The following is a 25,913-nucleotide window of genomic DNA, read 5'->3' on the forward strand; positions in this document are numbered from 1 at the left end:
AATCTCATATCGACATCACATCTTGTATTGTTTCCTATTGGTCCTGTCGTATACACGGCACTGCTAGTTGTGAGGCTAGCCTTATGCAGGGAATGACCACGTACGCAATGAGGCTTAGGTACTCTCCCCAGTGATCTCAATCATGCCAGAACTTAGTCTAGATCATTTGTTTGTCAATCTGCCAATCTATCTACAATCTATGGTTGGGACCTTTAAGCCGAGGCTTTCGTAATAAAAAAGCATAAAGAACTGCTAACAGCCTCCAATAGATAAAGACATCTTCTCTATAGCCTTTGTCGCCGTAAGCAAGCTGAAATATAATCTCATAGTTTAGGCTTCCTCGATATTGTGCCGATATGCTGTTTCCATTTATCGTCGACCGTGATCTTGTCACGACGCGGTATCGCATTCCACCTCTGAAGGTACTTCTGGCGCTCGACATCCCATCTGGTCAGCTCGGTATTGCTAAATGTCGCAATCGCATTGGCGCAATCCATAACTCGTTCCATTGGAACGAGATGTCCTGTCGGCAGCGTCACTTCCTTCACTCGCTGCCGACCAACACCACCATTTCCACCAACACCAGTACCTGTAGCATCCATCTTGGCCTGACGAGCGGCAGGCGACGATAATTCAGAGCTTTCCCCGAAAATGTACAAAACGCTCGGTTTCATCTCGCCCAAACGACGGAAAAGCTGTGCCGGTTCTGGTCGGTAAAACGGATAGCCTTCTTCTAAATCGTCCTGGTGCATCTCATTTTGCCATTCATCTTGCTCAAGATCCACTCTTCCGCCTTCATAACTAGGTCGCAGAAAAGTAAATACTTCTTGGGCTTTAGGAGTGGTCAATGTCACTGGTCCTGGGCCGAGTTCACCAGGCTCCGGGTATATCTCGGTCGGCACCTCGCGAAGTCCATATTCCACATACTTTTCTAATACACGAGGATCCCATTTCTGATATACCTTGTTGCTCTCAAATCTTTGTATGGCATCTTGCTTTGTGGGCCATATGTCGCGTCTGTAGCTCGAGGCAGGAGCGTAGTCCTTGCTCGGGTTCTCGGTCTGAATGACGGGATCAATCAAAACAAGAGCCTGGAGGAGCGATGGGTGCAATACTGCTAAGTTGGCTCTTGAATCCCGGCAGGTTAGAGCTTTGGACACATGAACGGATAGAAAGGCTACACATACAAATGCATGCCACCCATGCTATGTCCTACTCCGATGATAGGATGGGGCATCTCGTCTTGGTACTGGTTAATTAAAAAGAGGAGGTCCCTCGCATGGTCATTCCAGCTAGCTAAGAAGCATCAGCAGAGTGGCCCTATACTATGACCGGGCAGGGAAGACACGCACGATCATTGCCAAGGATTGTCTCATTCAAGACGCTACTCTGGCCTTGGTGAGCGACATCTGCGATCCATATACTCCGAATCCTCCTGCCCAGAGAGCTCATTCGCTGTTCCAGATCATCCCATAACGGCTCGTACATTTCCTATCTTGGTCAACCTACAGTTCTACCTTTGCGAGATACGAGGCCTGTTACCTTCGGAAACCCGTTCGCATGCGCACCAATGATTGTGACATCTCCAGGAGATGGCTTTTCGTTTGACTTCGGGATGTATTGTTTCACAGCCAGACGTAGCCTGTTCGCTTGGCCTGGTTCCGTCGCGCCGAATCGGTCTCGGATATGCTGGGCCCGGACCGTGTGCTCGACGACCCGAAACTGCGACATGGTTCGCCGGAATAGAGCAGTGCTTCTTGTTGCGAGCGATGGAACTCTCTTAGAGCAACCTTTCCACGCAAGGGCATTCATGGTGAATCCCGTACCCTTGTTGTGGACTGAATACCAAACGGTTGGGGAGGAAAAGCGCCATCCCTTGAACAGCCGAGGCACTAGGAAGGCACACCCTACGCCCTATGACATTGGCAGCCTTAGGGTTACGCTTTCCCCGTCGATAAGCGCCGCTAATTGGTGGTGGGCCTGGTTTATGCTTGGTGTGGATACCGCATGTGAGGCCTGTTTTCATATCTTATCGTCTTGAACTGGATTATAAACTTGTAACAATTAACCTTCAGTCCATAGATTCTTGATTTTAAGATTCAATGTATCCGCTGTATACTGAATCGGAGGTTTTTATTCTTCTCTATAGCTAGGATACAATCAAGTAATTTTTATAACATTCTGATGAGAACTTTTCTATGTAGGGAATAGCTCCAATATATTCTTCAAAGTACTCTACGGAGTAGATTAATCCCTTAAATTTCATTTTAAAAGCTCTAAAGCAGTTTACCAAACTACTTTAGCTTCTTCTTCTTCTTCTTCTTCTTGAACAGGCTCTAGAGATTATTAATGAGATTCGATCAGGAAAATTGGAGTAGTCAATCTAGTATCTATCGGACCATATTTCCTAATTAGAAAAGTGGCATGTTTCCTTTTTGGAGAATTTCCTATTTAGTCAAAAGTATTGCACTTGCTCCTCCTCGGGCCGAGAGGATCGGGGATCATCCTGGCTTCTCGGCACGTGTGAGATGCTGTTATCCAATCCTTCCAGAAGCTTAGTTTTCCGGTTTCTTCGTGGGAACTATCGGAAAGAAGTCCGATATGTGTCGACGCAAGGGGGCAGCCGGAGAACCGTTGCCATCTTGAACAAACAACTGAACTTCGGTATTGCAAGGTTTTCCATCGAGGTTCCAAGCTATTTATAGGATGATTCCGGCTTTTATAGGCGAATTGGTGGGTTTTACGATAGAGAGACTATAGGACTATTCTAGCTAGTTGGAAGATCAACCACTTCAAAATCAGGCTATTGGATCATGGTGATAGGTCTCCAATAAATCTGTTAACAGGCACTGTACTGCTGGCCTTCTCATTGCTTCGGAACTGCTGGGCGAGTGGGTTTCTGTGACAACAATTGCACAAATTGCTGAAGCTCCCGGGACTTTCGAGCCGGACACAGTTCAAAAACGAGGGCTCCAGGCATGTGGGACGATCGCAAATAGCGGGATCACCGTCCTCTTAGGAGCGATGTCGAATCGTAATGCAAGCAACGGATGGAGAGAATAAGAATACGACATGAAGAGATGAAGTACAAGTAATCATGTCTTCACCACTGTCCTTGATTCCATGTTTCAATTGTCCGCCTATTCCTGCAAGACAATGACATACCGACCAAGGGTAGCTTAAGTATTACTCCATGTGTATTTAGATGCGAAATAACACATCCATGAGCAATACATTGACAAAGACCAGGTTTAAGCTTGTATGTTCACTTCTTTGGGGAATATCCCAATACACACATACCCCAGCCATCTGACCATGGCTGATTGTTCCATCCAAGGCTGTCCTTGCGATGTCCGACTGGCGTCTGACCCGTGAGGAACATCAACGCTCTATGACCATCGAGAACGTCATTAAGGGATCCTCATATACGGTGCAGATCCGAAGTGGTTAGAAGTTAAGTATTCCATGACATATTGCCATACAAGTAAGTACTATCCGAGTGGATGTCTAGTGACATCTTCTATGTGATGCAGCAATACCTCCTAAGCCAGAAAGAGGCACAATTTGGTCGTAATTCGTATTCGCTCGCAACAACAGTCTGGCTGGCAAGTTGGGAAGATGGGATGAGTAGTGGTCCAGGAGCGTATCATGCTGATCTTTCAGTAGGGAAAATGTTAGATTAAGCTTTCGGACCAAAAGGCCGGGGCTAAACAAGGGCCGTCCGGTTAAAATTTAATATACACGGCTAGGGCAAGGTGGCGCATTCTGATATACGATGATAATCGTGGTTGGGAATCAGCTAGTTCCTTATCTCCCAGTTCACACCCAATTGCCTCATCTACGCATATATGCGAATCGCAACCTGTGCGGAGTGTAGCCAGCATTACTTGGGACATCACTAGGGTTTGTTTACCTCTTTCTCATGTATGAATTACTCATGATATTGATTGGTTCAAGACTATATGCCCTAATTTGGAAGATGAAACAGCCCCTTGGGCCGCTTCGTTGCGATCATATCACTTACATTACATTGGATGGCATCATAGGGCGTGAGACGGCATAACGTTGTCCTTTAGGCTCGACCATTTGGCAAGAAACAATTAATAGATTGGAAGTTCATCAGTAACTACATTCTGATTCTATAGATAATCCTGCTCTAGGCAACCTCCTGGTGCGATGCATCTGCGGCCTTCTCCTCCGAAACACTATGCTGGCGCCGCGCGATCTCCTCTCCAAATTTATCCTGGACTTTGCTCGACTGCCACGGCTTCACGTTCGACTCGAACATGATATCGATTTCTTCAAGTGAGCGACGCGCCGTCTCCGGGTACAGGAAGAACACATGGAAGGTCATCACCGTACAGAACACGCCGAAGATGATGTATGTCTTCCACTTGATGTTGGTGAAGGCGGGAGCGACGAAGTAGGCCAGGGCGAAGTTGAAGATCCAGTTGCCCGCAGCAGAAAGGCCGACACCCTTAGCACGGTACTTGAGGGGGAACACTTCGGAGGCATAAATCCAGGCAGCAGGGGCCTGTAGTCTCGTTAGCAAAGACTCAGATACCATTTGTTTCAAAGGGGGAACATACCCAAGTGAGGCCATAAACACCGACGAAAATGTACGAGAGGGCAATAACGGCCTTGCCTGGTGCTCCCTTGATTTCCCATCGCAGGTTCGCGTTACCATCGATTTGGTCGACCGGATTACCATAGCTGGCCATGACACCAGCAATAGCGTAATGAAGTATCATGCAGGCGACGGCACCCGATAGCAATAGAAAGCGGCGGCCAATGCGGTCGATATATGGGAGAACAACACCGGTTGTCACAAGGAAAATCACGTACTGAATCGCAGAGGAATATAAAGTGGCGTTGTTGTCCTGGAAGGTTGCGTTAGCCAGCAACATTTGCTGGGTCGAGGAAAGACATCGGACTCACCATGCCGGCCATACTGAAGATGTAGACGACATAGTACATCGCAACATTACCACCAAGCAGCTGCTGCCACACCTGCACACTGACGCCGCACATGGTGCGCACCCAGACCTTAGGTCCAAATAGAGCGAGAAAAGTCACGTCCTTGGCTTCATGGGCGATACGCACAGCCTCCTGCACTTCCTCCCATTCGACCTGCACGACGGGGTCGTTGCGATCGCCGTCACCGTGTAGCATCGCTAGCGTGTCCAGACTCTCTTCCCACCTTTCCTTACTAGCCAGCCAACGGGGCGACTCAGGGAAAAATGGAAGGGCCAACAGCAAAATGAGACCGGGGACGGCTTGGATCCCCCAAGCGACGCGGAACGAGGCTGGGCCAGCGATACCCTTTCCACAACCGTAGGAAATCAAATACATAATCAGGATACCCCATTCGATGGCCCATTGCTGGATACCGACGATGCGACCACGGATGCGAGCGGGAGCCAATTCTGCAAGATACACACAGACCTGGGAGGAAGTGATACCGACTATCGAGGTTGGTTAGTCTGAGAAGGTGCTAGAGGGGCTATCGTTGGTACGAACCAGAGAGACCGCTGACGACACGTCCAACAACCAGGTGCGCGACATTCTGTGCGCTAAGCTGAAGGACGGCACCAATAATCCAGATCACACTCGCGATCATGAGGGACATCCGACGACCGACGATATCAGAGATCCAACCAGCAGCGATGGCGCCAGCAAAGGAACCCGCGGACATGGAAGCGGTGATCTAAACGACAGCGAGTCAATATTCGCCATCTGGACGACCGGCGTGAGAGGAGATTATACATACACCACCTTGTAAGTTGGAGTCAGGGCTGTTGAAATAGTCGAGATACTGCTTCGTGCCAATCCAGGCACTCATAGAACTGTTTTCCCGAGTCAGAATCAGCTCGAAGAGAAAGTAACATCGCGGTGCTTCTTTACCTAACATCGAAACCGAAAAGGGCACCGCCAATGGTGCCAAAAGCGGCGAGCACTATGATCGCGTCAGTTATCTCGCGTTGGTCAGTCACTTTGGGTCTCCTGGCATACCATATATGTTTGTAATCCGATACATCTTAGCCAGTAACTAAGCCCTAGAATTAGCGGCCACGTTGGGTTCGTCCGAAAGAGCTTGACCCGCGAAACCCTGGAGAAGCTTTATATAATAGCGACTGCATAGGCTGATATGGCTTGAACGGGCGAGACAATGGACCGGCGGGCGACCCGTAAAAAGAAGGGATCGGCCGTCGAGAGAATGTGGAGGTCCGGGGGACGACCACGGAGTACTATGGAGAACATGGAGATTCGACAAATCAACGGCGTCATGGTGTGGAGAGCCTTCCAGGGACTTATCCACTCGGTTGATTCCAAACGGAGATTTTCCCTCTTGGTGAGCTGCGCTTTCGGATGAATGGTTATTTAACCGAGACTCACGATGCATCTTGAATCGCGAATGGATGGCATGACGAGACTTGGAATTAATTTGACCGGTTTTCTTAGGGGGCTCATTCTTCTTCCTGCGTCACCGTCTCAGGGACCTTTTCGTAGGCCTACCGAGTACGACGTCACAATTCGTATCCCGTTCGGAATCTTGGCTGAGCGCCCAACGCTACCGGGGGGATGAACCGAGTCCCTCTGGTCAATCGATCTATTGGTCATGATGCTGAATAGACTCCGATAGACTGGACTCGGTTAACCGGGAAAAACGCCACTCGGCTAACATCGTGCTCAGGATTCATGCGCGAAGGAGAATTTTGAAACGGTTGTCAATATTTCACATGAGCAGTAGGAGTGTGTTCGGAATAATATAACAGCAATCTTATCTGGCGTGATTCAACCGATGCGGTGTAAAGAATCCGGGGTATTGAACCAGACAGTCCGGAGTCAAAGTCGGCAATCATTTTTTCCTCTCCACATTTGGTCTAACTTCTCGGCCCGCACGTGTAGGCTTGGTCACGACACTCCCTCTCGCTCTCTTGTCACCTGCAATAATGGGCCCATGGTCAACATCACCAACATCACCAACACCCAACTACAACGGTTGCTCATAAAAAAACAATCATGCCAGTCACGAGGAGCCCTAGCATAGCAACGATTGGCAGATGGAAGGGGGCTCGAGCCCGACCTCAAGCGCATTGACACCACAAGCTTAATATACGCACGAGATTAAATTAACCACTAGACAATGCGATCCTTCCGACTTGGTATCGGAAATACCTCCCAGTAATCGCCCATACTACTGGCTAGCTTCCACCCGCGGTTGACGGGTGGCTTCGCCTGCATACTCTTTTTCTGACCTCAGCGCCCAAGCTAGCGAAAGCTTCGGTAGCTCTGTCAGAGAGTTTCTGGCGGAACTGTTGAACATGTTGGTCTTACTCTGCTACGCCGGTTAACATCCGAGGCGGCTTGAACAGCCGCACAATATGGCTCTGTTAATTTTTCATGGCATATGTTGTGAAGGTACACCTGCGCCAAGTAACCTATCCGCCAGCTGAGCGATAGCCCCTGTCTACGTCCCCTGTGACTTAGCCTTCAATCGTTTACATTCGCGCACAACCGGTGATCTATTGCGGAGAGTTGTTCCCCCATTTCGGTGCCCGGTCAAGTCACTCCAACGAGGACCTGAATCCATCCCGACCATTCCTTCTGTACAAACTATATTATTAAATCACTTCAAGTGTCTTGCATGTGCGCATCGCATGGAGATACTTATATATAGCTCTTTAATCAGGTACTAATATGTGTGGCTGTTGTTTGTTCCTCCGCTTTCGAACGGAATATCGACGGCTTTTCAGCCTACCCAATCCCAATCCCAAACTCCTCACATCCCAAACTAAACAGCCACCCGGCGATAACACCGCTTCGATCCAGTCGGAATTACACTGTCTCCCAATAGCTCTGGACAGCCTTCCAGAAGATGATCACTGCGCCGATGCAAGGATTCCTAGGAAAGGTGCGTTTGGCATCAATCGACCTAGTAGTCATGATGACTGTTAGGAGCACCAAAATGGCGTGCCATAAACTGTTCGCTTGAACATGCCTGACGATATGAAGGGGTACTTTGGGAAGTTTGGTTGAGTTCATCAGCACTTGGCAGGACAAGTCGGCATGGAAGGCATCGACTACACCTTCGAGCTTTGCATCATCTGGGTACCCGGACAGGTTAGGAGCCCGGTAGATGTGCCGCTCTATTATTGCATCTTTATAATCCTTATGGCATCCTACTGCCGCGTAATGACTCAGGAAGGGCCGACAATCGATAGCAGCAGGAACAAAATTTGACCCGTCCAACTGATTGGTGAGTGCTAGGTAGGCGTGTCTATTATGTATTATGGTGGGTTGTAACAGCGAAACACCAGCGGAGATCACAATCACCAGTTTAGTAGAAGTGCTCGTGCAACAACCAGAGCCACTGAATAATGGCGAGCCCGCCATGGATTTCCACGGCATCAGTTGCTTGGTGCGGACTTCCGCCTGGCTCCCACAGAGCGGCCACAGCCGTCAGCGCTATTGAAAAGGTCAGTCCAGGAGAGTTAACCATAGAGCTCTTTTGATCATTTTGATATAGCACTCGCCTGTAGTCGATCCACAGGTCCACAGATTTTGTTCCTTTTTTTTCTTTTATCGCTTTTCCAGAATGGGGGGGAAAAATTAAAAAAAAAAAAAAAAAAAAAGGGTAATTCTGGAATAGTGTTGAGGGGATGTTTTCTTTCTTTGGTGTATACATAGGGCATGTTTTGTGGAACTAAGTAGAAGTCTGAAACGCGGTCCAATCGAACATACAAAAAAATGGCAACCTCCTGCGAGTCAGGTTGAGCCCGATTAACCACTCAGACGCAAGAAATCCCTGCTCTTCCCTCACAACATGTCAATCAGCGCCGAATTAGGAGAAGGCGATAACGCGTCCTTCCCATCCGCTGATACCCGAAATGGGCGCTAAGGAGGACAACACCATGATTGAATGACAATGATAACAAAGGGCTGTCAAGACGATGTGATAAGCGCTCTCAAGGAGCCTGACCCACTTCCACAATGCTCGGGTTGAATCTTGCAGACTTGTCTTGATAGTCTTATCTGGGGTAAATTTAAACCTACTACTCCAGTGATATCGTGATGTCACCATTGGCTCTCGATCCGTTCCGATGTCTACCACCAAATTGTTCGGTTTCCATGGTTCCTTCATCCTACATCCAGGCTTGACCTACTTGTGCGTACGGAGTATGCTTTCAGGTTCCGTTTGCAGATCCAAGTCCAGGATTCCCCGCGATGCTATGAACTCTAACGTGCGCACATGGTGATGTGCCCTTCTCGTGGGCTGAGGTGGCTCAACGTGGCCGAGTTGATGCAAGGGATACAGAAGGAGCCTTATAATCCATGGCTGCACCGAACGCCATTGCTCCCTTTGCGGCTTACTCCTCTAATCACTCGCAATTAGCCCAGGAAAATACGCAAAGAATTCGCTGAGCATGTATGTAACCTTGATCGAAGCCCCGACCGCCACCCAAGCCACATCCCATCGGTCGTTCAATAATCGTCGCTGCTTGGAATTACTTCGCAGGTTACACTGTGTATCACGGATGATGGCTTGGTGGTACATTCGATATCAGTCGATGCATTAAGGGCTACTGATAAGGCTTCTTGCAGATGTGCAATTGGCCGAAGGGTACTTATCAACCTTCAGCCTAACGGTCTGACCACGCGATGATACGCATTTCAAGAAACCTCCCAACCTAGAATATCGCCCATATGCAGGTTGCACTGCGGTCGCAGTAGTACTTGGGTCAGGAAAGGTTATCTGCGAGTGGTCCACGCAAAGATAAAACTGAGGTCTTATCTACCCTTGCTAAACCGCTATTTTTGGTTCACAAAAGGGTATAGTAGCATTCGCCGCTGGTTGTTGTTATATTAATACTCCCTTAACCCCGGACTCATTGTCTTTCTGGCTCGATACTTTGCGACCCAGTTTAACTTTCTTTCTCTCCCTTCAATATGACCGAATCCATCATCCCCCCGCGCAGTTCGTCAGGGAGTATGGAAAAGACCGCCCAGCCCGCTGCAGCTTGGGAGCTTGACATCGATCATGGGGCCGAAACAGATCTTCAGCGGACTCTATCCACCCGCCATATTACCATGATTGCCCTGGGGTCATCGATTGGCATGGGATTATGGCTGGGCAGTGGGACATCCCTAGCAAATGGCGGTCCAGCGGCCATTTTTATCGGCTACCTCTTGAGTGGTACCATGATCTGGTCGGTCAGCCATTCCATCGGCGAAATGGCCGTAATGTATCCTCTGCCTTCAGCATTTATCCAGTGGACGTCGATCTTTGTTGACCCGGCTGCGGCATTTGCCTTGGGATGGGCATACTGGTTCTCCTACTGGATCACCATCGCCAACGAGTTACAAGTAGGTTAACCATGGGTGACTCTCGAATGCCCAGAACCTGACCACCATAGGGTGTCGTGACTGTTCTCAGTTTCTGGACCGACAGGGTACCCACGGCAGCCTGGATTACCATCTTCTGGGTCGTGATCATCCTTATCAACGTGTGGGCTGTCAAGTTCTTTGGCGAAGTAGAAGTTGTTTCGTCTTCCATCAAATTTGGCTGGATTATCATTGTCATCATCTCCCTGATTGGTGAGAGAAACGGCACGAATATCTTCCTTCCCCACTCGACTAACATGTCACAGTCGTATCTGCAGGAGGCGCCCCTGCTGAGGGCCCTATTGGCTTTCGGTATTGGAACTCATACGCCTTCACGAATGGATTCAAAGGCTTTCTCACTGTCATGCCCACTTGTATCTTTGCCATGTCTGGATCCGAGAACTGCGCTCTAGTTGCAGCCGAAACCTCCAACCCTAAAAGAGCTGTCCCCAAGGCGGTGGGATCAATCTGGCTGCGCCTTTCTCTATTCTATATTCTAGGCTCCCTCATGATTACCATCACGGTTGACCCAAAGGACAACAATCTCTTCGGCGCTTCGGGAGTCAACGCCTCACCATTTGTCATTGCCTATCGTAACGCGGGTCTCGAGCCGTTGGCCCATATAATGAACGCCGTGGTCTTCATTTCGGTCGTGTCCACGGGGAGCATCTCTGGATATGCCGGGTCTCGTGCGCTCATGGGGCTGGCACATGTAAAGATGGCGCCCAAGGTAAGTGAAGTATACCCTAGAAACGCTAGTCAGGTGAAGATGGCTGATACAGAATGCACCTCGCACTATGTAGATTTTCGGCAAAGCCGATAGGGTTGGACGTCCCCTAGCCGGACTCTTCATTACTCTTCTCATCGGAGGTGGCCTGGCCTATCTCAATGTGAGCAACAGCGGTGAGGAGGTCTTCACCTGGTTCTCCAATCTCACATCTCTGTTCACTCTGTTCGGCTGGGCGATGATCTGTCTATCGCACCTGCGGATGCGTTACGCTTGGAAAATCCAGGGTCGCGATGTATGCGACCTGCCGTGGAAAAGTTGGACGTTCCCCTACGCGGCCATCTGGGGGTTGGTATGGTGTATCTTGCTCATCATCGCAGAGTTCTACCTGAGCCTGTGGCCGCTGAAAGGACAGACCACGGCGAAGAACTTCTTTGCCAACTATGTCAGTGTTGTTGCTATCATCGTCATCTACATCGGGGCCAAGATCTACTATCGTGGTCCTTTCTGGGTGGATGCCCGAACGATCGACCTCGACGGTCTCCGGCGATTCTATGTCAAGACTGGTGATGAAGAGTCCGTGGAGGACAAAACGGGCGCGATGAGGCATGTCTCCAAAGCGGTTCGGTTCTTGTTCAATTAAATCTATTGCGGGTTGGACGGTGTTTGCGTCGATGAGGCGGGTAATATTATATATATTCTTGATGAATACTATTTCAAGAAACGATTCAAAGTTCTAAGTGCAATGCACATAACGACACCGATTAGGAAACGCGTCAGTGAATGACAGAAGTTCGGTATTTGCTCGGCACTACTCTTAATAACGGAACGGAAATGTTTCAGAAATACTTTGGCTTTGCATGATCTAACAATACAATTTTATCACGTGTATACAATTGGGGATGTGGTTTAGTGGTATAATACTCCCTTAGCATGGGAGTGGTCCGGGGTTCGATTCCCCGCGTCTCCATCTTTTTTGCTCCCTTTTACAATGAGTCAATGACTGACGATGTGATATTTTTAATATTTCCTTTATTAAGTGTAGCCCTTTAATTTGCTGTAATTTTTCACTTGTAGACAGTATCATAGTTGGACTGATGTAGTATATTAATAGACGCAGTTATTTGTTTTCTCAGGCCAGTGTGAACTGCACCTGTGGCAGATATATATTTATGGGGAAGCATTGGTGCATAATAGTATGTAGATAATGTTTCACTAGTAAGGATCTTTGTTATTCCACAAACCTGAGGAATTCTAAGCGCACTCAAACCATTATTAACTTATCCATCCTACGTTCCTTCCATCGTAATGAAACATGGAGAAACGTCCTACAGTAGACACTCATTTGGATTCCCAGTGATGCTCGAGGTGACATCACCGCCTATCAAAGGTCGTTTGTTTTGACCGGCAAATACTAACTTGAATTGAGCAGGCGGTGGAATATAGTGCACATGACTGCAACGCGAAAGTGGGACTAAAATAGTTCACAATGCTCGTTTATCGGCGTAAACAACCAATGCATGAGATTCTTCAACAGGAACCAAGTTCACTTTCATCCAAAGTTGTCCACTTCATCAAAAAGGATTTCGCGTCATGTGTATCTTCCGTCTTTACATAGGCTCTCCCGTGAGAGCCACCTGGCTGTTTTGCGTAGGCTTCAGCCGCAGGATTCCCATACTGGGGCTGGATGATTGGGTTGGATGTCTCTGAGAAAGGGGGTCGAGGACCGCAGAGTGTTAATGAGGGTGTTCTTGCAATCATCTCATGAGATGTGACTGGTTGTTGTATATGGCTCAATATGTTGGGTGACCGTTGGACTGGCACAGGCTGAGCACTGTGCTTGTTCCTTTTTGTTCCAAACGTGAACGATTCGAACCGTGAGCTCCTCCAATCGTCGTAAGTGACTCCGCCAGAAGAGGCCCGTCGATTGCCACTTTCCAAAGCCGGAGCAACGTAATCCATATTCGTACGCCGGCTTATTTTTACCTCCTGATCGAGTTTGGAAGAGGTACATGCCACAAACTCCTTGCAGAGTGTAGAATATTGTTCCCGGAACCACTGTCCCGCTCGCTGACCGTGACGAGCTTCGCAGTAGCCAATTTCCGAGTAACAACTTTGTAAAATGTCATCTCTCATTCGGCGATATTGATCATATTCCAGTCTAGACTGATATGCGTCAATCTCGGACAGGACTTTCTTCATCAAGGCATAGTATTCTCGCAGCTCCGACGAAAGTAAGTCGTTCGCAACTGGAACATCATTGTAGGCAAATGTCGTGGTAAGACAGGTCACTGCCTGAAATTTATTTGGCCGGCTGTCCGTAATTCTGGCAGCCTCCAAGGCATTCGTCAAACGTTTAAATTGAGTTTCGTTCGTTTTCTTCTCTTCGAGAAGTGTGCGAATCAGCTCTCGCTGCTCCTCGAGGACGCTCGATTCTGCTCGACTAGCTCAATTGATTTATTATTATGCGAAGCTTGTCGGATTTCGACCAGGAAATCCTTACCTACGCAGCTGTCCAGCATACATGATTACATTCAGCATCAGAAGCATGGTTGACTTCAGGCGCTCCAAGTTGACTCTGAGAACCTCTAGGTCTTCCTCGATACACAAGAACCCGACCTTTCTTGCCGCCTTCTGGAGAAGGCCTTTTGTGGCTTTTTGGTCGGGATAATCCACCGCATCGCTGATTCGTTGGAACACCTTTCTACACTCTCCCAGTACTTGTTGGGCTGTCGCAAATGCCTCCATAGAATAGAGTTTAGCATCCTCATCCTGTTGGAGGCTGTCGCCTAATTGTCGTAGAACATTACACGTCAAGGCAACATCACTGGATAGGCTCTGGATGCGTTGGTCTGTCTCTTTGAGCCTGCGGCAGAATGTATAGAGCTTAATTGAGAGATGGGTGCCAAGTTCTACGACCTGGAGAATGCTGGCAGCAATACCGAGGATTTCTAGTCCGGACATAGCATAGCCTCCGTCGTTGAGTCAATCGATTTGGAATGTGAAGTGGGAGAGAATAAGCGTATCCGATTTGGTTGCTTAGTGCAGGTGAGGCTGTGCTCCTCCGTCGCCTCGTGATCGACACGCAATGATTGGTGCAAGTGGTCGAAATTGTGCAGCCAATCATTGCGGACAAAACGATGTTATTTTAGGATATGCCGTGAGAATCTGAAAGTTGACAACAAGATCTATGAGGTACGACCGATGCAGCGTACACATCCATGGGTGATTACTCAATGGGGACTATGGGGAGAAAATTGCTGATCGATTTGGTTTTCGACATCGATCGACAGCATTGGAACATTAGCCATGAGAAGACCAGCTCGGTCACAGGTCGCCTCGTATCACTATCGGGAAACGAGTTCATACTGGCACACTACCGCAGTTTAGATTGATGCGAAGAAGTTGAGCGGTCGCCAGAGACGCTGACGCCAGTAATAGTTGGGAAGCGGCTGTCTATCAAGCCCTTGGGACGTACCGCGGCTATCGCGAAGGTGCCCAAATGGCTTCGAAGGGCAAATGATGATGCGCTGTTAACTCGGGGGCATCAGGAGGTTTTCGGCAAACAGTAACCGTAGCAAAATGACTATCTATGACGATTTTATCTATGATGTAGTCGCCTGAAATATGGCATTCTCCTTGTCGTTGGCTAATATCCGTTGGTGTCATAAAGCGTACACCGACTGGGTATGTACTTTGGTGAACGATGGGCAGAGTCACCCAACAAACGGCCCGAAATTTTCCCAGCAGCCCGAGGGGCGATTTATCGCCTTAGAAGTTGGATACCCCTCGTTCAATTGTCAGGCACGATGGAAGAGGGGGGATGAGGCAACGTGGCTGTCCATCTGGAGTGATGCGGTGACCAACATGGCCGAGAATCATGCTGATGGCATCATCGTCATAGAACTTTCGGATGCCGGGAAAGTCATCCCCGGCCGATTCGAAATTCCTCTCGAGGGAGAAAAGAAAAAAAAGAAGTTAATTCCGTATAATGGTGGAGCCTAAATGCCGGTCAACGCTGCAGGTGAATGGTGGGTTTCTGTGAGTCACACGCATTGTTTCCTGAATCGGGGCCTGTTCATAACCAGGAAAATATTTTTTGCAGATGGCACCAACACAGACCAGCTAAACTGCACCGGTACCCCTGAGAAGGAGGGGTTGTAGTGGACCATGCTCTGGTGGGTTGCATGGTATATTCCGGGAGTACTCCATAGTATAGTCTGTAAAGTATAGCGCCAGTCTGCGTGGTCGTAGCCTCTGCCACAGCAACCCAAAAGTCCCTCAGCAAATGAGTCACTGCTGTTGAATCTGGCATTTCTTATTGGTGGAGAGGTAGGTATCAATTTTTTTTTCCCTACCTAACCAGCCACTTCCTTTCGGTATGGTTGTCGGTTGTTTGTTGTTCAAAAGGTTTAGTCAGAAGATGACGTCCAATGCCCTTCAGGTGAAAAAATATTCCTAAAATTCTAGAAATTCCGTGAGTGGTCACAGGCAGAAGGATTATTAAGCCCCGGGACGATGTGGTGCACGTTCATTGGCCACAAAGCACCTGACAGCGGACTATACTATTCTGGGCGAGCAGCAGTCACCGTCTTGTTCCATTCGATCTGGATTGGAACTAAAGCATGCCTGATGATTGACGATGCCTAAGAACGTGAAAGGAAAGGTAGGTTTATGCACCTTATCCATGATTTGGTTCCTTGCTCATGCTGTCATAGGTCGCCTGATCTGAGCAGTTTAACGCCTCAGGGGAATTAGAATAATACTTTCAGGGGATCGTTTCAGCATTGTTTCAGGTCCCAGGGATTAGTTTCTTCAATGATGCCTGCCCTAAGGACCTGACATGATCCGAACCCCGGACAACTCAGACGCTTTGACGCCGTACGCGAACGATAACTGGACTGGGTGCATTTCATGTGAAATGGAGACCCACTCGGGAGTCGATCTCCACTAATTTATTCCAGAGATCTTTAGTTCCTCATTAGGGTGAGGCGTGGTGTGCCAAAGAGCGGTGAATTCGCTTCATCTCTGATCTGTCATCTCATCATAGGCCTATTGTGTTCGCCTGCCTCTCATGCCTTACCGCGTCTGCTATTCACACGCATGGCGACTCATCGTGGATCAACCGGAGATTTTTCTTTCCCAAAGACGATGGGCAGAAGAGATGTGTCTGATAAAAAGGGGGCCAGCAGCCATGGGCTGCGAGGGAGAATCAGAACTTCAACTTTACTACTACTATTCTATCCTATCCTATCTATAAAGAACCTTGGATGTTGAGAGCGACAGTTCGCAAGATCTTTACCTTTACCGTACCTCCCTTATACTACTTTATGCTGTCAACGTTACGAGGCTTCCTTTCACAGTTGTGTCCGTGCCGCAAGATGGAATGCAGGCAAAATACCTCCCGTTTCCCCTCGCTCTTATCGAGCTTATGGGGCCCTCGACGGTCGCAACAGTCCCTCTCCGTTTCCACATCGACACAAACTCAGACACAACCCCCGGCGCCGGCGCCGGCTCCCAAGATTGATATCGCATCCACATTACAGAAGAAACGGTCCGCCGAACAAGATCGGGTGAGTCGTGAGACCGCCAAAAAAGAGTTGGTCGACGAGATCGAGAATCTGGTGGGGCTGGAGAACGTCAAGCGCCAGCTTCTTGGGGTGCAGAACTGGGTGCAGATCTGCCGTCGACATGGTCGAGAACCCCGCAATGAATGGTACAATATTGTGTTCCAAGGGAACCCAGGAACAGGTGAGTTTGTTTCCATTCGTAAGAATCGGAGAGTTCCGATACTAATTGAGTCGATTTCGTAGGCAAGTCTACCATTGCCCGAATCTACGCCAAGATGCTCTACGCCATCGGCATCTCCGACTCCAATACCATCAAAGAAATATCTGGCCGAGACCTTGCCATCAAGGGCCCTCAGGGCGCCCAGAAATTAATTAAAGAGATGGTCAACTCCGAGTCTCCTTCCGCACCGACAGCCGGTGTCTTGATCGTCGACAACCCTCACACCTTGATGCCCTCCAAGCTTGAATCGCATAAGGAGATCATTGACTGCCTCCTTCAGGCGATGGAACGGAAGACCGGGCGGATCATCGTCGTCTTCATCGGCCAAGGCCCCGATATGGAGACCTTTCTTCACGAGAACCCCCGAGTGCAGCGCCGGACGTGTAGCACCGTGAGTTTTGCAGACTTCGACCGCCAAGAGCTTCTCCGACTCTTGGGTCGCCGTATCACCGAGGAATACGGCGGAAAAATGCAGGTCGAAGGGGGACTCGACGGCCAGTACATGCAGGCTGCGGCTCGCCGACTTGCCCGCAGTCGCGGTGAAGGGTTTACCAATATTTATGCCGTGCGGCAACTTGTGGAGACCATCGCACACCGCCAAGCTGAGTGCCTGATGGAGCAGCAGGACATCGGAATGGAGGATGTAGATTACTTCTTCTTCTCCAAGGATGATATTCTGGGGCCCAACCCGTCCGACATTCGGTCTCAGAGCGCCGCATGGACGTCTCTCCAGTCTTTCGTGGGACAGGAGCCCGTTAAGGCCTCCGTCCGCGAGGTCTTCGGCACGGTGGAGGAGAACTACTGGCGGGAGGTTAAGAACCAGAAGCGGTTGTTGGTGCGAGTGAACCGTGTCTTCGCCGGTCCACCGGGTACGGGCAAGACCACTGCAGCGAAGCTGTACGCGCAGATTCTTGCGGATCTCGGTCTCCTCAGCAATGGCGAAGGTAAGTAAAATTGAATCCCCCCTTAGGCATTACCAGTATCTAACTGTGCGGCAGTGACTATCAAGCCACTCTCGGCGTTCAATAACCTCTCTGATACCGACGGCATTCTCTCCTCGACCGTCGGAAAAGCTCTAATTATCGACATGGACACCCCGGAGACCGACGACAATGACTTCCATGTCTCCGATAGTGTGCTGGACATGCTCATCAAGGAGCTGTCTGCGAACGGAGAGAATCGTTGCACCATCCTCGTCGGCTCCGACCATGCCGTTGACACATTGCTCCCAGAACTCAAGGAGGCGTCAAGGATGCTCGAACACCAAGTGGTTCGATTCCAGCCGCTCACTCGAGAGCAGATGGAGGAGCTCTTCCAGGCGAAACTGCAAGAGCAAGATGTGGATGCCACTCCCGAAGCCTTCCAAGCGGCGATGGATATCCTCGAGAGCGCCCGGATGCGCAAAGACTTCGACAACGCACGTGGAATTGAGCGTCTTCTGACGGCTGCCAACCGTAATTTCGACCAGAGGCGCTCTCGGGCGCCCGACGGACCTTTGTCACAACGTGTGCTCGAGCCCGAGTACTTCAACGCCGACCTGGTGGGCGGCAAGGCCGCCCTGGCATTCCGGGAAGAACTGCGTCACACGATCGTCCCCGACGACATCATCTCTGTGCTGAAACGGTACCACAATGAGATGAAGATTGCCTGGTTCCAGAACCATGACCCTAGAGCGCGAGTCCCGTGCACACTGGTTTTCAAGGGTGCCAGTGGTAAGTTATTCCTACTGCTTTGAGTGTAAGACGATTATTAACTGACCGCCACAGGAACTGGGAAGAAGACCGTCGCCCGTCATCTAAGCGCCTTGTATTATAAGATGGGGGTCTTGAAGACTGCTGCCATGGTTGAATGCTCAGTGTCTGATCTCGTTACTACGAGCGTCAGTCACACATCGATCCGGACTCGGTCGCAGCTGGAGCGCGGACGCGGCAAGCTGCTGTATGTCGAGGATGCCCATCGATTGGGAGACAACGAATACACCACGCAGGCGATGGACGAGCTCATCTACCTGCTGCCGAAGCTCTCCCAAGATATGGTTGTCGTTCTCGCAGGACCTTCCCAGGAATTAGACCACCTGCTCGCCAATCGGCCTCGCCTGGCAAGCCTCTTCCAGGAGGAGATTCCCTTCCGCAACCCAACTCCTCGTGAATGCCTCCGCCTGCTGGACCGACGACTTGAGGAGGAAGGTGTCCAGGGCCCTCGCCTGTACTTGACCGATCCTCGCGAGGTAACCCACCGGGAGTTCACCCGAGCCATTCAGATCCTCTCCATGTTCCCCTGCTGGGGTAACGCCCGGGATATTGGTCTTCTTGCTCGGTGGATGGTTTCGGTTGCTGTCAAGGATCTGCCGCTGGACGGCACGACCCTTCCCGAGGTCCGTCTGACCGACGAGCAGGCGATGGCCTGTATGATCAAATTGTTTAACCTGAAGCGCGATCGCCTTCGTTTTAACCAGGATCCTAAGGCTAGGACTCTTCCTCGGATCCTCTCTCAGCCACGGTGCACGGAACGTGGCGGTGTTCGATTTCCCGTTTGACACAGCAGATGATCGGTACTCTGACTTGACCGTTTCTATGCTTTCCTTTTCTATTCTCGTCCTATTGATGCTCGTCTAAGATGTATCAACATTCTTTGTGATCCAGCCACACAGATTGACCATAGCATTGGCTTTTTGTCTCTAGAACTATCATGACTGGCGTTGGGGATTGTGTTTTGAGCGATGACCCTCCATCTAAATTTCCTTTGTATATTTCCTTCATCTCGGTTGATCTCCTGTTCTACTCTTATATTGCACGAATGATGTTTACACTGCATGACCACCACAACATACTACCTACAGCTTTGCATTGTTTGTTTGATTACTATGAAAACATATGTATTACTTCAAGTCTGGTACTTGTACTCAATATCACACCTATACACGAGGTCTCTACTCTGAGTGTCTCCATACTATCCATCCTGCACCTGTTATGTATGTACAATACTGTATTCTCCCTTGCATAGAACGAAGTGACATGATATGGATTATGATTGGACCACGTCATTTCCACACCTCTCCATAGATACATGGCAATTCTAGATTCACATCACTTCCTACTTCATCTCCACCCACACAACTATACTTGGTAACCTTAACTAAGCTTAGGCAATCTACAGTAGACATAAACTTTATTATGCTCTGGACGATAATGGCGTTCAAATGACTAATTCCTATCTATAACGAGTCATAGGACAGAACTAGCGACTCCCTTACAGCGATACGCAACCCCGCAAAGAGTGTCTACGTAGGCCTGCATACAAGGTCACTGAAGTAGCCATAACCGTTGTCTCGCTCCCACCGTATCCATTCTATCGTTATACTTACGAGATAACACATCACTGCATTCGTCACAGTTGGCCCTGGCAACTTTTCCCACCAGTTTCGCGAACTTCAACGAAGTGATCCCTTGCCATGTTTACGGCTACTGTTAAGTTGACAGTCGTGATCTAGAAGCATTGCAAGACGGTCGCGAGAGTTAGGTATAGCTTTGCATATGCAAGGCTGTGATGTATGATTAGTTGGCAGCTCGCCTTTTGCTTTTTACCTTGTTCTTGTGGCGTAGGGGGGTGGCCTCGAGTTTCAGATTCGTGGACACGCATTTGATGCCTACGCACTGTCGACTGCCTTTGCCGAATGAAACTCAGTACTGGTCGATGCTGGTGTTTTCGCTTTGGCGCCGGTCCAGTGCTCGGGGTGGAAGTGAGAGTTACCACTATGGAAAGGAGGACGCTCACGTTTGGTGAGATAACCCATTTCTTAATGGGCTCATGAGCCACCCAAGGGGATCGACTCGTTTCTCCATGCTGATCACGGCGTTGGATCTATGTTTAGTACTGTTCGAATATGCTGGGTAGGGTTGGTGCTCACCGGGTATGGAAGTCGATCGAGCTGCGATAGAAGCCCTTTACCGTCGGTCGGCTGGAGAGTGATGGCAGAGAGCTCTTGGCGTAATCACTGAATTCTTGTTTTCTTTTCTGTTTTTATTCTGCAGTCGATAGAACGCCATAGTAGTGATAATCTAAGACCCACCTTGGAAGCGATCGGCTTCTTACCCTTCTACCAGGAGATCACTATCCAAAAGCGTCAGGACGATCGTTGAGGAAGCGGTGAGCGCTCACAGAGTAGCCTGAGCTAGTCCCGCTCCTTGGCCTTCTAAGATTTAATAAGAGTCTTCCCCGGCTTGTTCAGTACATCCTTTTCCACTCCTAGGAGTTCGCTCACACCGCGACTAGCTGCGCTGCTGCCCAACACTACCCTCTTCAGACAAACCAATGAGGCTAGGAATGACACGGTCTTGAGAGACGATATCATTCCAGCTGCCTATATGTCTTAGAAGCTTTCTTAGTGAAGTTAAGGGAGGTTCTGGGCTACGCTGTATAAGAATGTGTTATTTAAGCTGCTTCTGCGTATGACAACCTGTGTGAACCACTCTGTCATGTTTGATGAATACAGAGAGAGCCGAAACCTTGCGGGAGACCCAAAAAAAGAGTTCAGCTGGCCAGTATGCAGGAAAATCCTGAAAGTGGGGAGAGTTCATGTAGGAGACTGTAGACGAACTCATCGATGCTGATCTCCGCTTCATCCGGCTAGAGGTTCCACCTGGTGGAGAAGCTCTGCTTCTTCAGCTCCCATGGGCATGCCGTGCTCGATCTTTATAAACCCCCTTACTCTTTCCCCAGAAATAATCATGGTGACATTACGGTTTCCACTTATCTGCAGAGAGCATCATGCGTGGCAGTTGGGTAACCTTATTCTTATTGGGAATTGCCCCTGTGGCAACATGCCGCAGCAGTTACCATTATCACCGTGAGCCTCGGATCTTGCTTGATCGAGTAGGCTGGTTTAAGGGAAGGTTCGAACAAGAATGCAGCGCCAACGATGACTGTGTCTCCCTATGCCATGATCACAACTGTATATGGTTAAGCAAGGAGGAGGCAGAGTATAGTGGCAAGTATATCGAGCGTTTCATGTTTCATTTGCAAGAACGTCATTACTACTCCCGCTATCGCGACGCTGAGGACTCTAGAGATGGCAAGCTTAGTTCTTACGCCCCTGGGGTATGCAAAAGCGGTACCTGCCATCGGAGTTGTAGCCCACGATGTCCCGATTTTGAATTCTGCTCCCTCTCAGATGGGTTATGCAAGCCTCCACAACCCGACGGAGCGACCTGCACTAAGGGCAACGAGTGTGAGGCCTTCTGTGTCGATGGGGTCTGCAAGGGGAGAGAACTCGGGGGTGCTTGCGAGCACAGCAAGCAGTGTGATTCGAGATTTTGCTTAGGGGGCATATGCCGTCCCGATGATTTAGAGGAAGGAGATGAGTGCGACACTCACTGGGTATGTGCATCCAACGCCTGCCACAATAATCGTTGCGTCCCAGGGGATCTCAGCGATTATGAGCAGTGCCATATCCCCGAGCAGTGCGCGTCGGGGTACTGCCCGGGTGAGTGTCGGCCCATGGACGTGGAAGATGGCGGCCGGTGTCACGCGGGGATGCAGTGCAAATCCAGACTCTGTCTACAGGGCACGTGCGGGAAGAAGGGCGTCAGCGATAGTGGAAGCTGTCGGGACGATGGAGAGTGTGCGAGTTACAAGTGCATTCACGGGAAATGTGCGAACAAGAGGTTGAACTACAACGACCGCTGTAACAAGGACAGCGAATGCGAAACCGGCTACTGCAAGAATAGCAAATGTGCTATATCAATCGGCCAGTCTTGTAAGACAGAGGGTGATTGTCCAGGCCGTGGTCCGACCTACTGTTCATCCGCCGGGAAGTGTGGGCATACTCATTTCTACGGCGACAAATGTTCGGCGACGGAACAATGTTTGAAAGGTCATTGCTGTGTTCGAGGCAAATGCGACAGCTGCCCCGGCATGGAAAACGCCGCGTGTGAGCGCCATTCGGACTGCGGCTCCGGCCTCTACTGTTACAAGAGCATCCTATTCCCAGAGCGCAAACAATGCTACCCAGCCGATGGGAGCCTGAACTCACCCTGTGGCGCGAAGAATAAGTGTCGTGCTGCGCTAGAATGTCGGGCAGGCTCATGTAAGAGCCCGGGATGGACCAACAAGTAAGTGAACCGCCTGGTGGCAAAGGTGAAATTGAATCTTTTTGCTAATAGAAACCAAAAGGGATGGTGATCCCTGGGGTTACATCCTACGCCCGCTCACCTCGGGAATTTGCAGCGGTCTTTGCAGTGCGAATTATGAATCCAAAGACTGCCAAGCATGCATTGCACAAGGAGAGGTTTCAAGATATTGATTCTCAGGCCAATGTATACTACTGCAAACGCTTACGACGGCCGTTACCCGGGTTAGCCAAGGATTAAAAACAAGCTCTATTAAGTTTGCTTCTATAGTGCTCTTGTGTGATCTGGGAGCAACCAAGATGTAGCACAAAGCGCGCAGAAAGGCAGGCTGAGCAAAGACACATGACTGTTACCAAACCGTGCAGCTCCCTTGATTCTGGTGGGTAAAAAGAGAGAACCCAGGTTGAGATGTAATAAGCTAGAGTTTGTAAAACGGGGACTGGTTTCAAGATGCCTTATTAGATCTATATTTGCTTTAGCTATCATTCTGTATAAAACCAAAATTAAAGATTCTTAGCTTTTAAGTATTGGCAGCCATTATATTGGGCAGTGGGAATAAAAAGGAAAGGAGAGAAATGTTCTTTCCTTATTGATGGCCAAGGACCTTTGATATAAGTTCATAGCCCTTCTTCATAATACTGGATATTTTAAAACTGACTCCCGATGTTTCCCTGGCTTCCGGGCTCTATAATGACAGCGTAAATAATCCCTTGTCTATGGAGCAGGGAATAGTAAACGCCGCTGTATAATTCTACAGTAACCTTCCTTTTTTTGTTTTTAATCATTTTTTTCTTCGTTCAAAGCTCTTCTACATCCCAAGTTATAATAATATCTTGACCACTTGCCTAGTAAACAGGTTTATAAAAAGCCGTAGTAATCTCCAGTATATACAGTATATAACTAAAGACCGAGAATTGACTAAGATTTCTGGCGAGCGAAACTGTAGAGATTTTTGGTCAATCCCTGACTCTCCTGGGTAGCTCGAATACGAGACAAAGTGCTTAACTAATTTAGTTACGGCCTGGATGCCCACAGTGTCTTACAATCTGCCGACAGTACTAACTGAATAACGCAATGAAAAGCGACTATCTTGCAAGGCTAGGATGCACAGATCACTCCGAGCATGTCCACGAACCCAGACTTAGGTTTTAGCCGCCCCCTTCAGTTCTCCTACTGTTCACTTTCGGAAACGATGTACATCCAAAGATACACGATCTACCAGATCTGGGAAATGATCGGAAAAATGGCTGAAACCCACTTTTGACGCTAACGGCTTTGGTCCCTAGTTGTTGGGTTCCTCGGGAATGGATAGGTTTCTGTAGATGATCCTTCCTGCCTGGGTAGCAGGGCTGGTATATCAAAGTTACTAGTGCGAGACGTGGCGTTGAGCAATTACAAATTTGCTGAGCACTTAAATAGGGGGGATTAGTCCGACCATGTGCAGAGATATCCCAGCGAAAACAAAACAAAAAAAACAACAACATCAAGCAGGGAACCATCAAAGATGTTGTACCAGACTGTCAAGTCGCTCGTGATCGCGCTGGCGTTTGGCGCCACCGCCGCATCAGCACAGAACTCCGTCACTTCACTCGTGAGCCGTCGCGTCACTGAGTATCTGATGCCGGCCACCACTGAGACACACGAGTTTGCGCGCGTGCCGAACACGAACTTCGTGCTGCTGACACAGATGTCCGATAGCGAGCTTATCAAGATCGAGCTGGATCCAACCACTGAGGAGCCCATTGCCTATCACTCCTTCCCCATGGGAAAGAACAGTAGTTCCCAGCTAGATGGCGTGTGGCCATCGACAGTACACCCGGGCATGATGTGGCTGTCGCTGCAGGCCGACAATAAGCTGCTGCTTGTGGATCCCGGCCAGGACCTCTCGACTCCGCCCTCCATCGTACAGACGATTGATATCCCAGCACCCGGAAATGGCCCGCATTGTGTGTTTGAGATCGGCAACCGCGTCTGGGCCGGCCTCAAGGTGGCATCCGAGCAAACTGGCCAGTACTATGTGTTTTCCGCTGATGTCTCTAACTCCACGGACCAGAAGCTGTACCAGTGCCTCAACAGCCCCGTGTTTATTAAGGAGGAGCCGACCACGGGTTTGATCTACGTCACGCAGGATAATGACTCGTCCATCATGCGCATCAATGTCACCAGTGGCGAGACGACGCAGCTGCCCATTCCGCCCAGCGCCGGCAACAACGCCGTTGGAATGACCACCGCCTACGGTGCCATGAGTGGAGTGTGGTTCACGCTCGCGGGGAATGCCACTGGCGGCACCGGAACCTTTGGCCATATCGGATCTTCTGGCGAGATGGAGTTCTTCCAGCTCCAGCACCCGTTGCTCGGCACTAATTCTGGTTTACTGCATATCGCGGACGCGTCAACCGAAGCAGGCGGCCCAGCCTTGTGGCTCTTGTCGACGTCGCTGCTCAGCACCAACTCGCCCGATGCCCTGATCCGTGTGAACTTTGACGCCGCCATCACATCCATTTCCGGCGAAGAGTACATCTCGATGCCCACTCAGAATGCCAAGGTGCACCGCGTCTTGCCCCTGGATGCCACGGTTTTGGTGTCCGAGCTCAACACATTTACCCTCGCCCAACTCACGTACAACAACACCGTTGCCGGACAGTGGCTGCCAGCTGAGTCTGTCAGTAACACCACGGTTTACACCCAAGCCGGTTGAAGACGGTAGTGTGGCAGATCACCTGACCTCCCTGGGGTATATCGCCCGATGGATGGAGTACATAGCTACTAATATTAGAGATATATTACTTGGATACTAATCTAATCAAATATGAGACGCTGTTTGAAGTCTTACATATTTAAATTATGGCCTGTGTTTGGCAAACGAAATCAACTGAAATAAT

At 49.5% G+C, this 25,913-nt stretch overlaps 8 protein-coding genes and 1 non-coding gene across 9 annotated transcripts; 5 read left to right on the top strand and 4 right to left on the bottom strand.

Moving 5' to 3' along the window:
* Window positions 1–140: 140 nt before the first annotated feature.
* Window positions 141–1,999, bottom strand: BDV27DRAFT_14413 (Alpha/beta hydrolase family-domain-containing protein). The gene is made up of 4 exons (XM_032070214.1): window positions 1,543–1,999; window positions 1,353–1,491; window positions 1,188–1,296; window positions 141–1,128 (listed from the first exon to the last, which is right to left on the bottom strand). The coding sequence occupies exons 1-4, from the start codon at window positions 1,810–1,812 to the stop codon at window positions 324–326; spliced, it is 1,323 nt and encodes a 440-aa protein (XP_031932429.1). The 5' UTR covers window positions 1,813–1,999; the 3' UTR covers window positions 141–323.
* Window positions 2,000–4,085: 2,086 nt separating this feature from the next.
* Window positions 4,086–6,217, bottom strand: BDV27DRAFT_14436 (sugar porter family MFS transporter). The gene is made up of 7 exons (XM_032070252.1): window positions 6,013–6,217; window positions 5,905–5,956; window positions 5,771–5,846; window positions 5,521–5,707; window positions 4,939–5,465; window positions 4,590–4,880; window positions 4,086–4,534 (listed from the first exon to the last, which is right to left on the bottom strand). Exons 1-7 carry the CDS (start codon window positions 6,035–6,037, stop codon window positions 4,157–4,159), a joined length of 1,536 nt encoding a protein of 511 aa, XP_031932430.1. The 5' UTR covers window positions 6,038–6,217; the 3' UTR covers window positions 4,086–4,156.
* Window positions 6,218–7,839: 1,622 nt separating this feature from the next.
* BDV27DRAFT_153225 (uncharacterized protein) lies at window positions 7,840–8,397 on the bottom strand (the record flags this gene model as incomplete). The annotated part of the gene is made up of 1 exon (XM_032071738.1): window positions 7,840–8,397. The coding sequence occupies one exon, from the start codon at window positions 8,395–8,397 to the stop codon at window positions 7,840–7,842; it is 558 nt and encodes a 185-aa protein (XP_031932431.1).
* Window positions 8,398–9,951: 1,554 nt separating this feature from the next.
* Window positions 9,952–11,756, top strand: BDV27DRAFT_141363 (amino acid permease/ SLC12A domain-containing protein; the record flags this gene model as incomplete). The annotated part of the gene is made up of 4 exons (XM_032069806.1): window positions 9,952–10,368; window positions 10,419–10,599; window positions 10,653–11,116; window positions 11,190–11,756. 4 exons carry the CDS (start codon window positions 9,952–9,954, stop codon window positions 11,754–11,756), a joined length of 1,629 nt encoding a protein of 542 aa, XP_031932432.1.
* A 255-nt stretch (window positions 11,757–12,011) lies between these two features.
* BDV27DRAFT_t27 lies at window positions 12,012–12,083 on the top strand. Its single transcript has one exon. It is a non-coding gene; the product is annotated as a tRNA-Ala (tRNA).
* Window positions 12,084–12,236: 153 nt separating this feature from the next.
* On the bottom strand, window positions 12,237–14,767 carry BDV27DRAFT_121141 (uncharacterized protein). Its single transcript, XM_032065287.1, has 2 exons — window positions 13,617–14,767; window positions 12,237–13,556 (listed from the first exon to the last, which is right to left on the bottom strand). Exons 1-2 carry the CDS (start codon window positions 14,075–14,077, stop codon window positions 12,644–12,646), a joined length of 1,374 nt encoding a protein of 457 aa, XP_031932433.1. The 5' UTR covers window positions 14,078–14,767; the 3' UTR covers window positions 12,237–12,643.
* A 1,606-nt stretch (window positions 14,768–16,373) lies between these two features.
* On the top strand, window positions 16,374–19,464 carry GbpA. Its single transcript, XM_032070323.1, has 4 exons — window positions 16,374–16,864; window positions 16,927–17,847; window positions 17,902–18,615; window positions 18,670–19,464. The coding sequence occupies exons 1-4, from the start codon at window positions 16,384–16,386 to the stop codon at window positions 19,437–19,439; spliced, it is 2,886 nt and encodes a 961-aa protein (XP_031932434.1). The 5' UTR covers window positions 16,374–16,383; the 3' UTR covers window positions 19,440–19,464.
* Window positions 19,465–21,670: 2,206 nt separating this feature from the next.
* Window positions 21,671–23,271, top strand: BDV27DRAFT_141366 (uncharacterized protein; the record flags this gene model as incomplete). Its single annotated transcript, XM_032069807.1, has 2 exons — window positions 21,671–22,658; window positions 23,075–23,271. The coding sequence occupies 2 exons, from the start codon at window positions 21,671–21,673 to the stop codon at window positions 23,269–23,271; spliced, it is 1,185 nt and encodes a 394-aa protein (XP_031932435.1).
* A 1,030-nt stretch (window positions 23,272–24,301) lies between these two features.
* Window positions 24,302–25,729, top strand: BDV27DRAFT_165876 (uncharacterized protein; the record flags this gene model as incomplete). Its single annotated transcript, XM_032074046.1, has 1 exon — window positions 24,302–25,729. Exon 1 carries the CDS (start codon window positions 24,536–24,538, stop codon window positions 25,727–25,729), a length of 1,194 nt encoding a protein of 397 aa, XP_031932436.1. The 5' UTR covers window positions 24,302–24,535.
* Between the last annotated feature and the right edge of the window lie 184 nt (window positions 25,730–25,913).

This window comes from Aspergillus caelatus (genome assembly GCF_009193585.1).
Source record: "Aspergillus caelatus strain CBS 763.97 unplaced genomic scaffold BDV27scaffold_13, whole genome shotgun sequence".
NCBI lineage: Eukaryota > Fungi > Ascomycota > Eurotiomycetes > Eurotiales > Aspergillaceae > Aspergillus > Aspergillus caelatus.

Bases quoted from the DNA above. Each gene is read 5' to 3' on its own strand.
- BDV27DRAFT_14413 (XM_032070214.1), bottom strand. From the start codon at position 1,812: ATGAATGCCCTTGCGTGGAAAGGTTGCTCTAAGAGAGTTCCATCGCTC. The intron at 1,492-1,542 runs GTAACAGGCCTC...TGACCAAGATAG, and splicing joins ATGCGAACGGGTTTCCGAAG to GAAATGTACGAGCCGTTATG. The intron at 1,129-1,187 runs GTATGTGTAGCC...CCGGGATTCAAG, and splicing joins AGCATGGGTGGCATGCATTT to AGCCAACTTAGCAGTATTGC.
- BDV27DRAFT_14436 (XM_032070252.1), bottom strand. From the start codon at position 6,037: ATGTATCGGATTACAAACATATATG. The intron at 5,466-5,520 runs GTTCGTACCAAC...CAACCTCGATAG, and splicing joins TGTCGTCAGCGGTCTCTCTG to TCGGTATCACTTCCTCCCAG. The intron at 4,881-4,938 runs GTGAGTCCGATG...GCAACCTTCCAG, and splicing joins TCTTCAGTATGGCCGGCATG to GACAACAACGCCACTTTATA.
- BDV27DRAFT_121141 (XM_032065287.1), bottom strand. From the start codon at position 14,077: ATGTCCGGACTAGAAATCCTCGGTATTGCTGCCAGCATTCTCCAGGTC. The intron at 13,557-13,616 runs GTAAGGATTTCC...CAATTGAGCTAG, and splicing joins TATGCTGGACAGCTGCGTAG to TCGAGCAGAATCGAGCGTCC.
- GbpA (XM_032070323.1), top strand. From the start codon at position 16,384: ATGTTGAGAGCGACAGTTCGCAAGATCTTTACCTTTACCGTACCTCCC. The intron at 16,865-16,926 runs GTGAGTTTGTTT...TCGATTTCGTAG, and splicing joins CCAAGGGAACCCAGGAACAG to GCAAGTCTACCATTGCCCGA. The intron at 17,848-17,901 runs GTAAGTAAAATT...ACTGTGCGGCAG, and splicing joins TCTCCTCAGCAATGGCGAAG to TGACTATCAAGCCACTCTCG.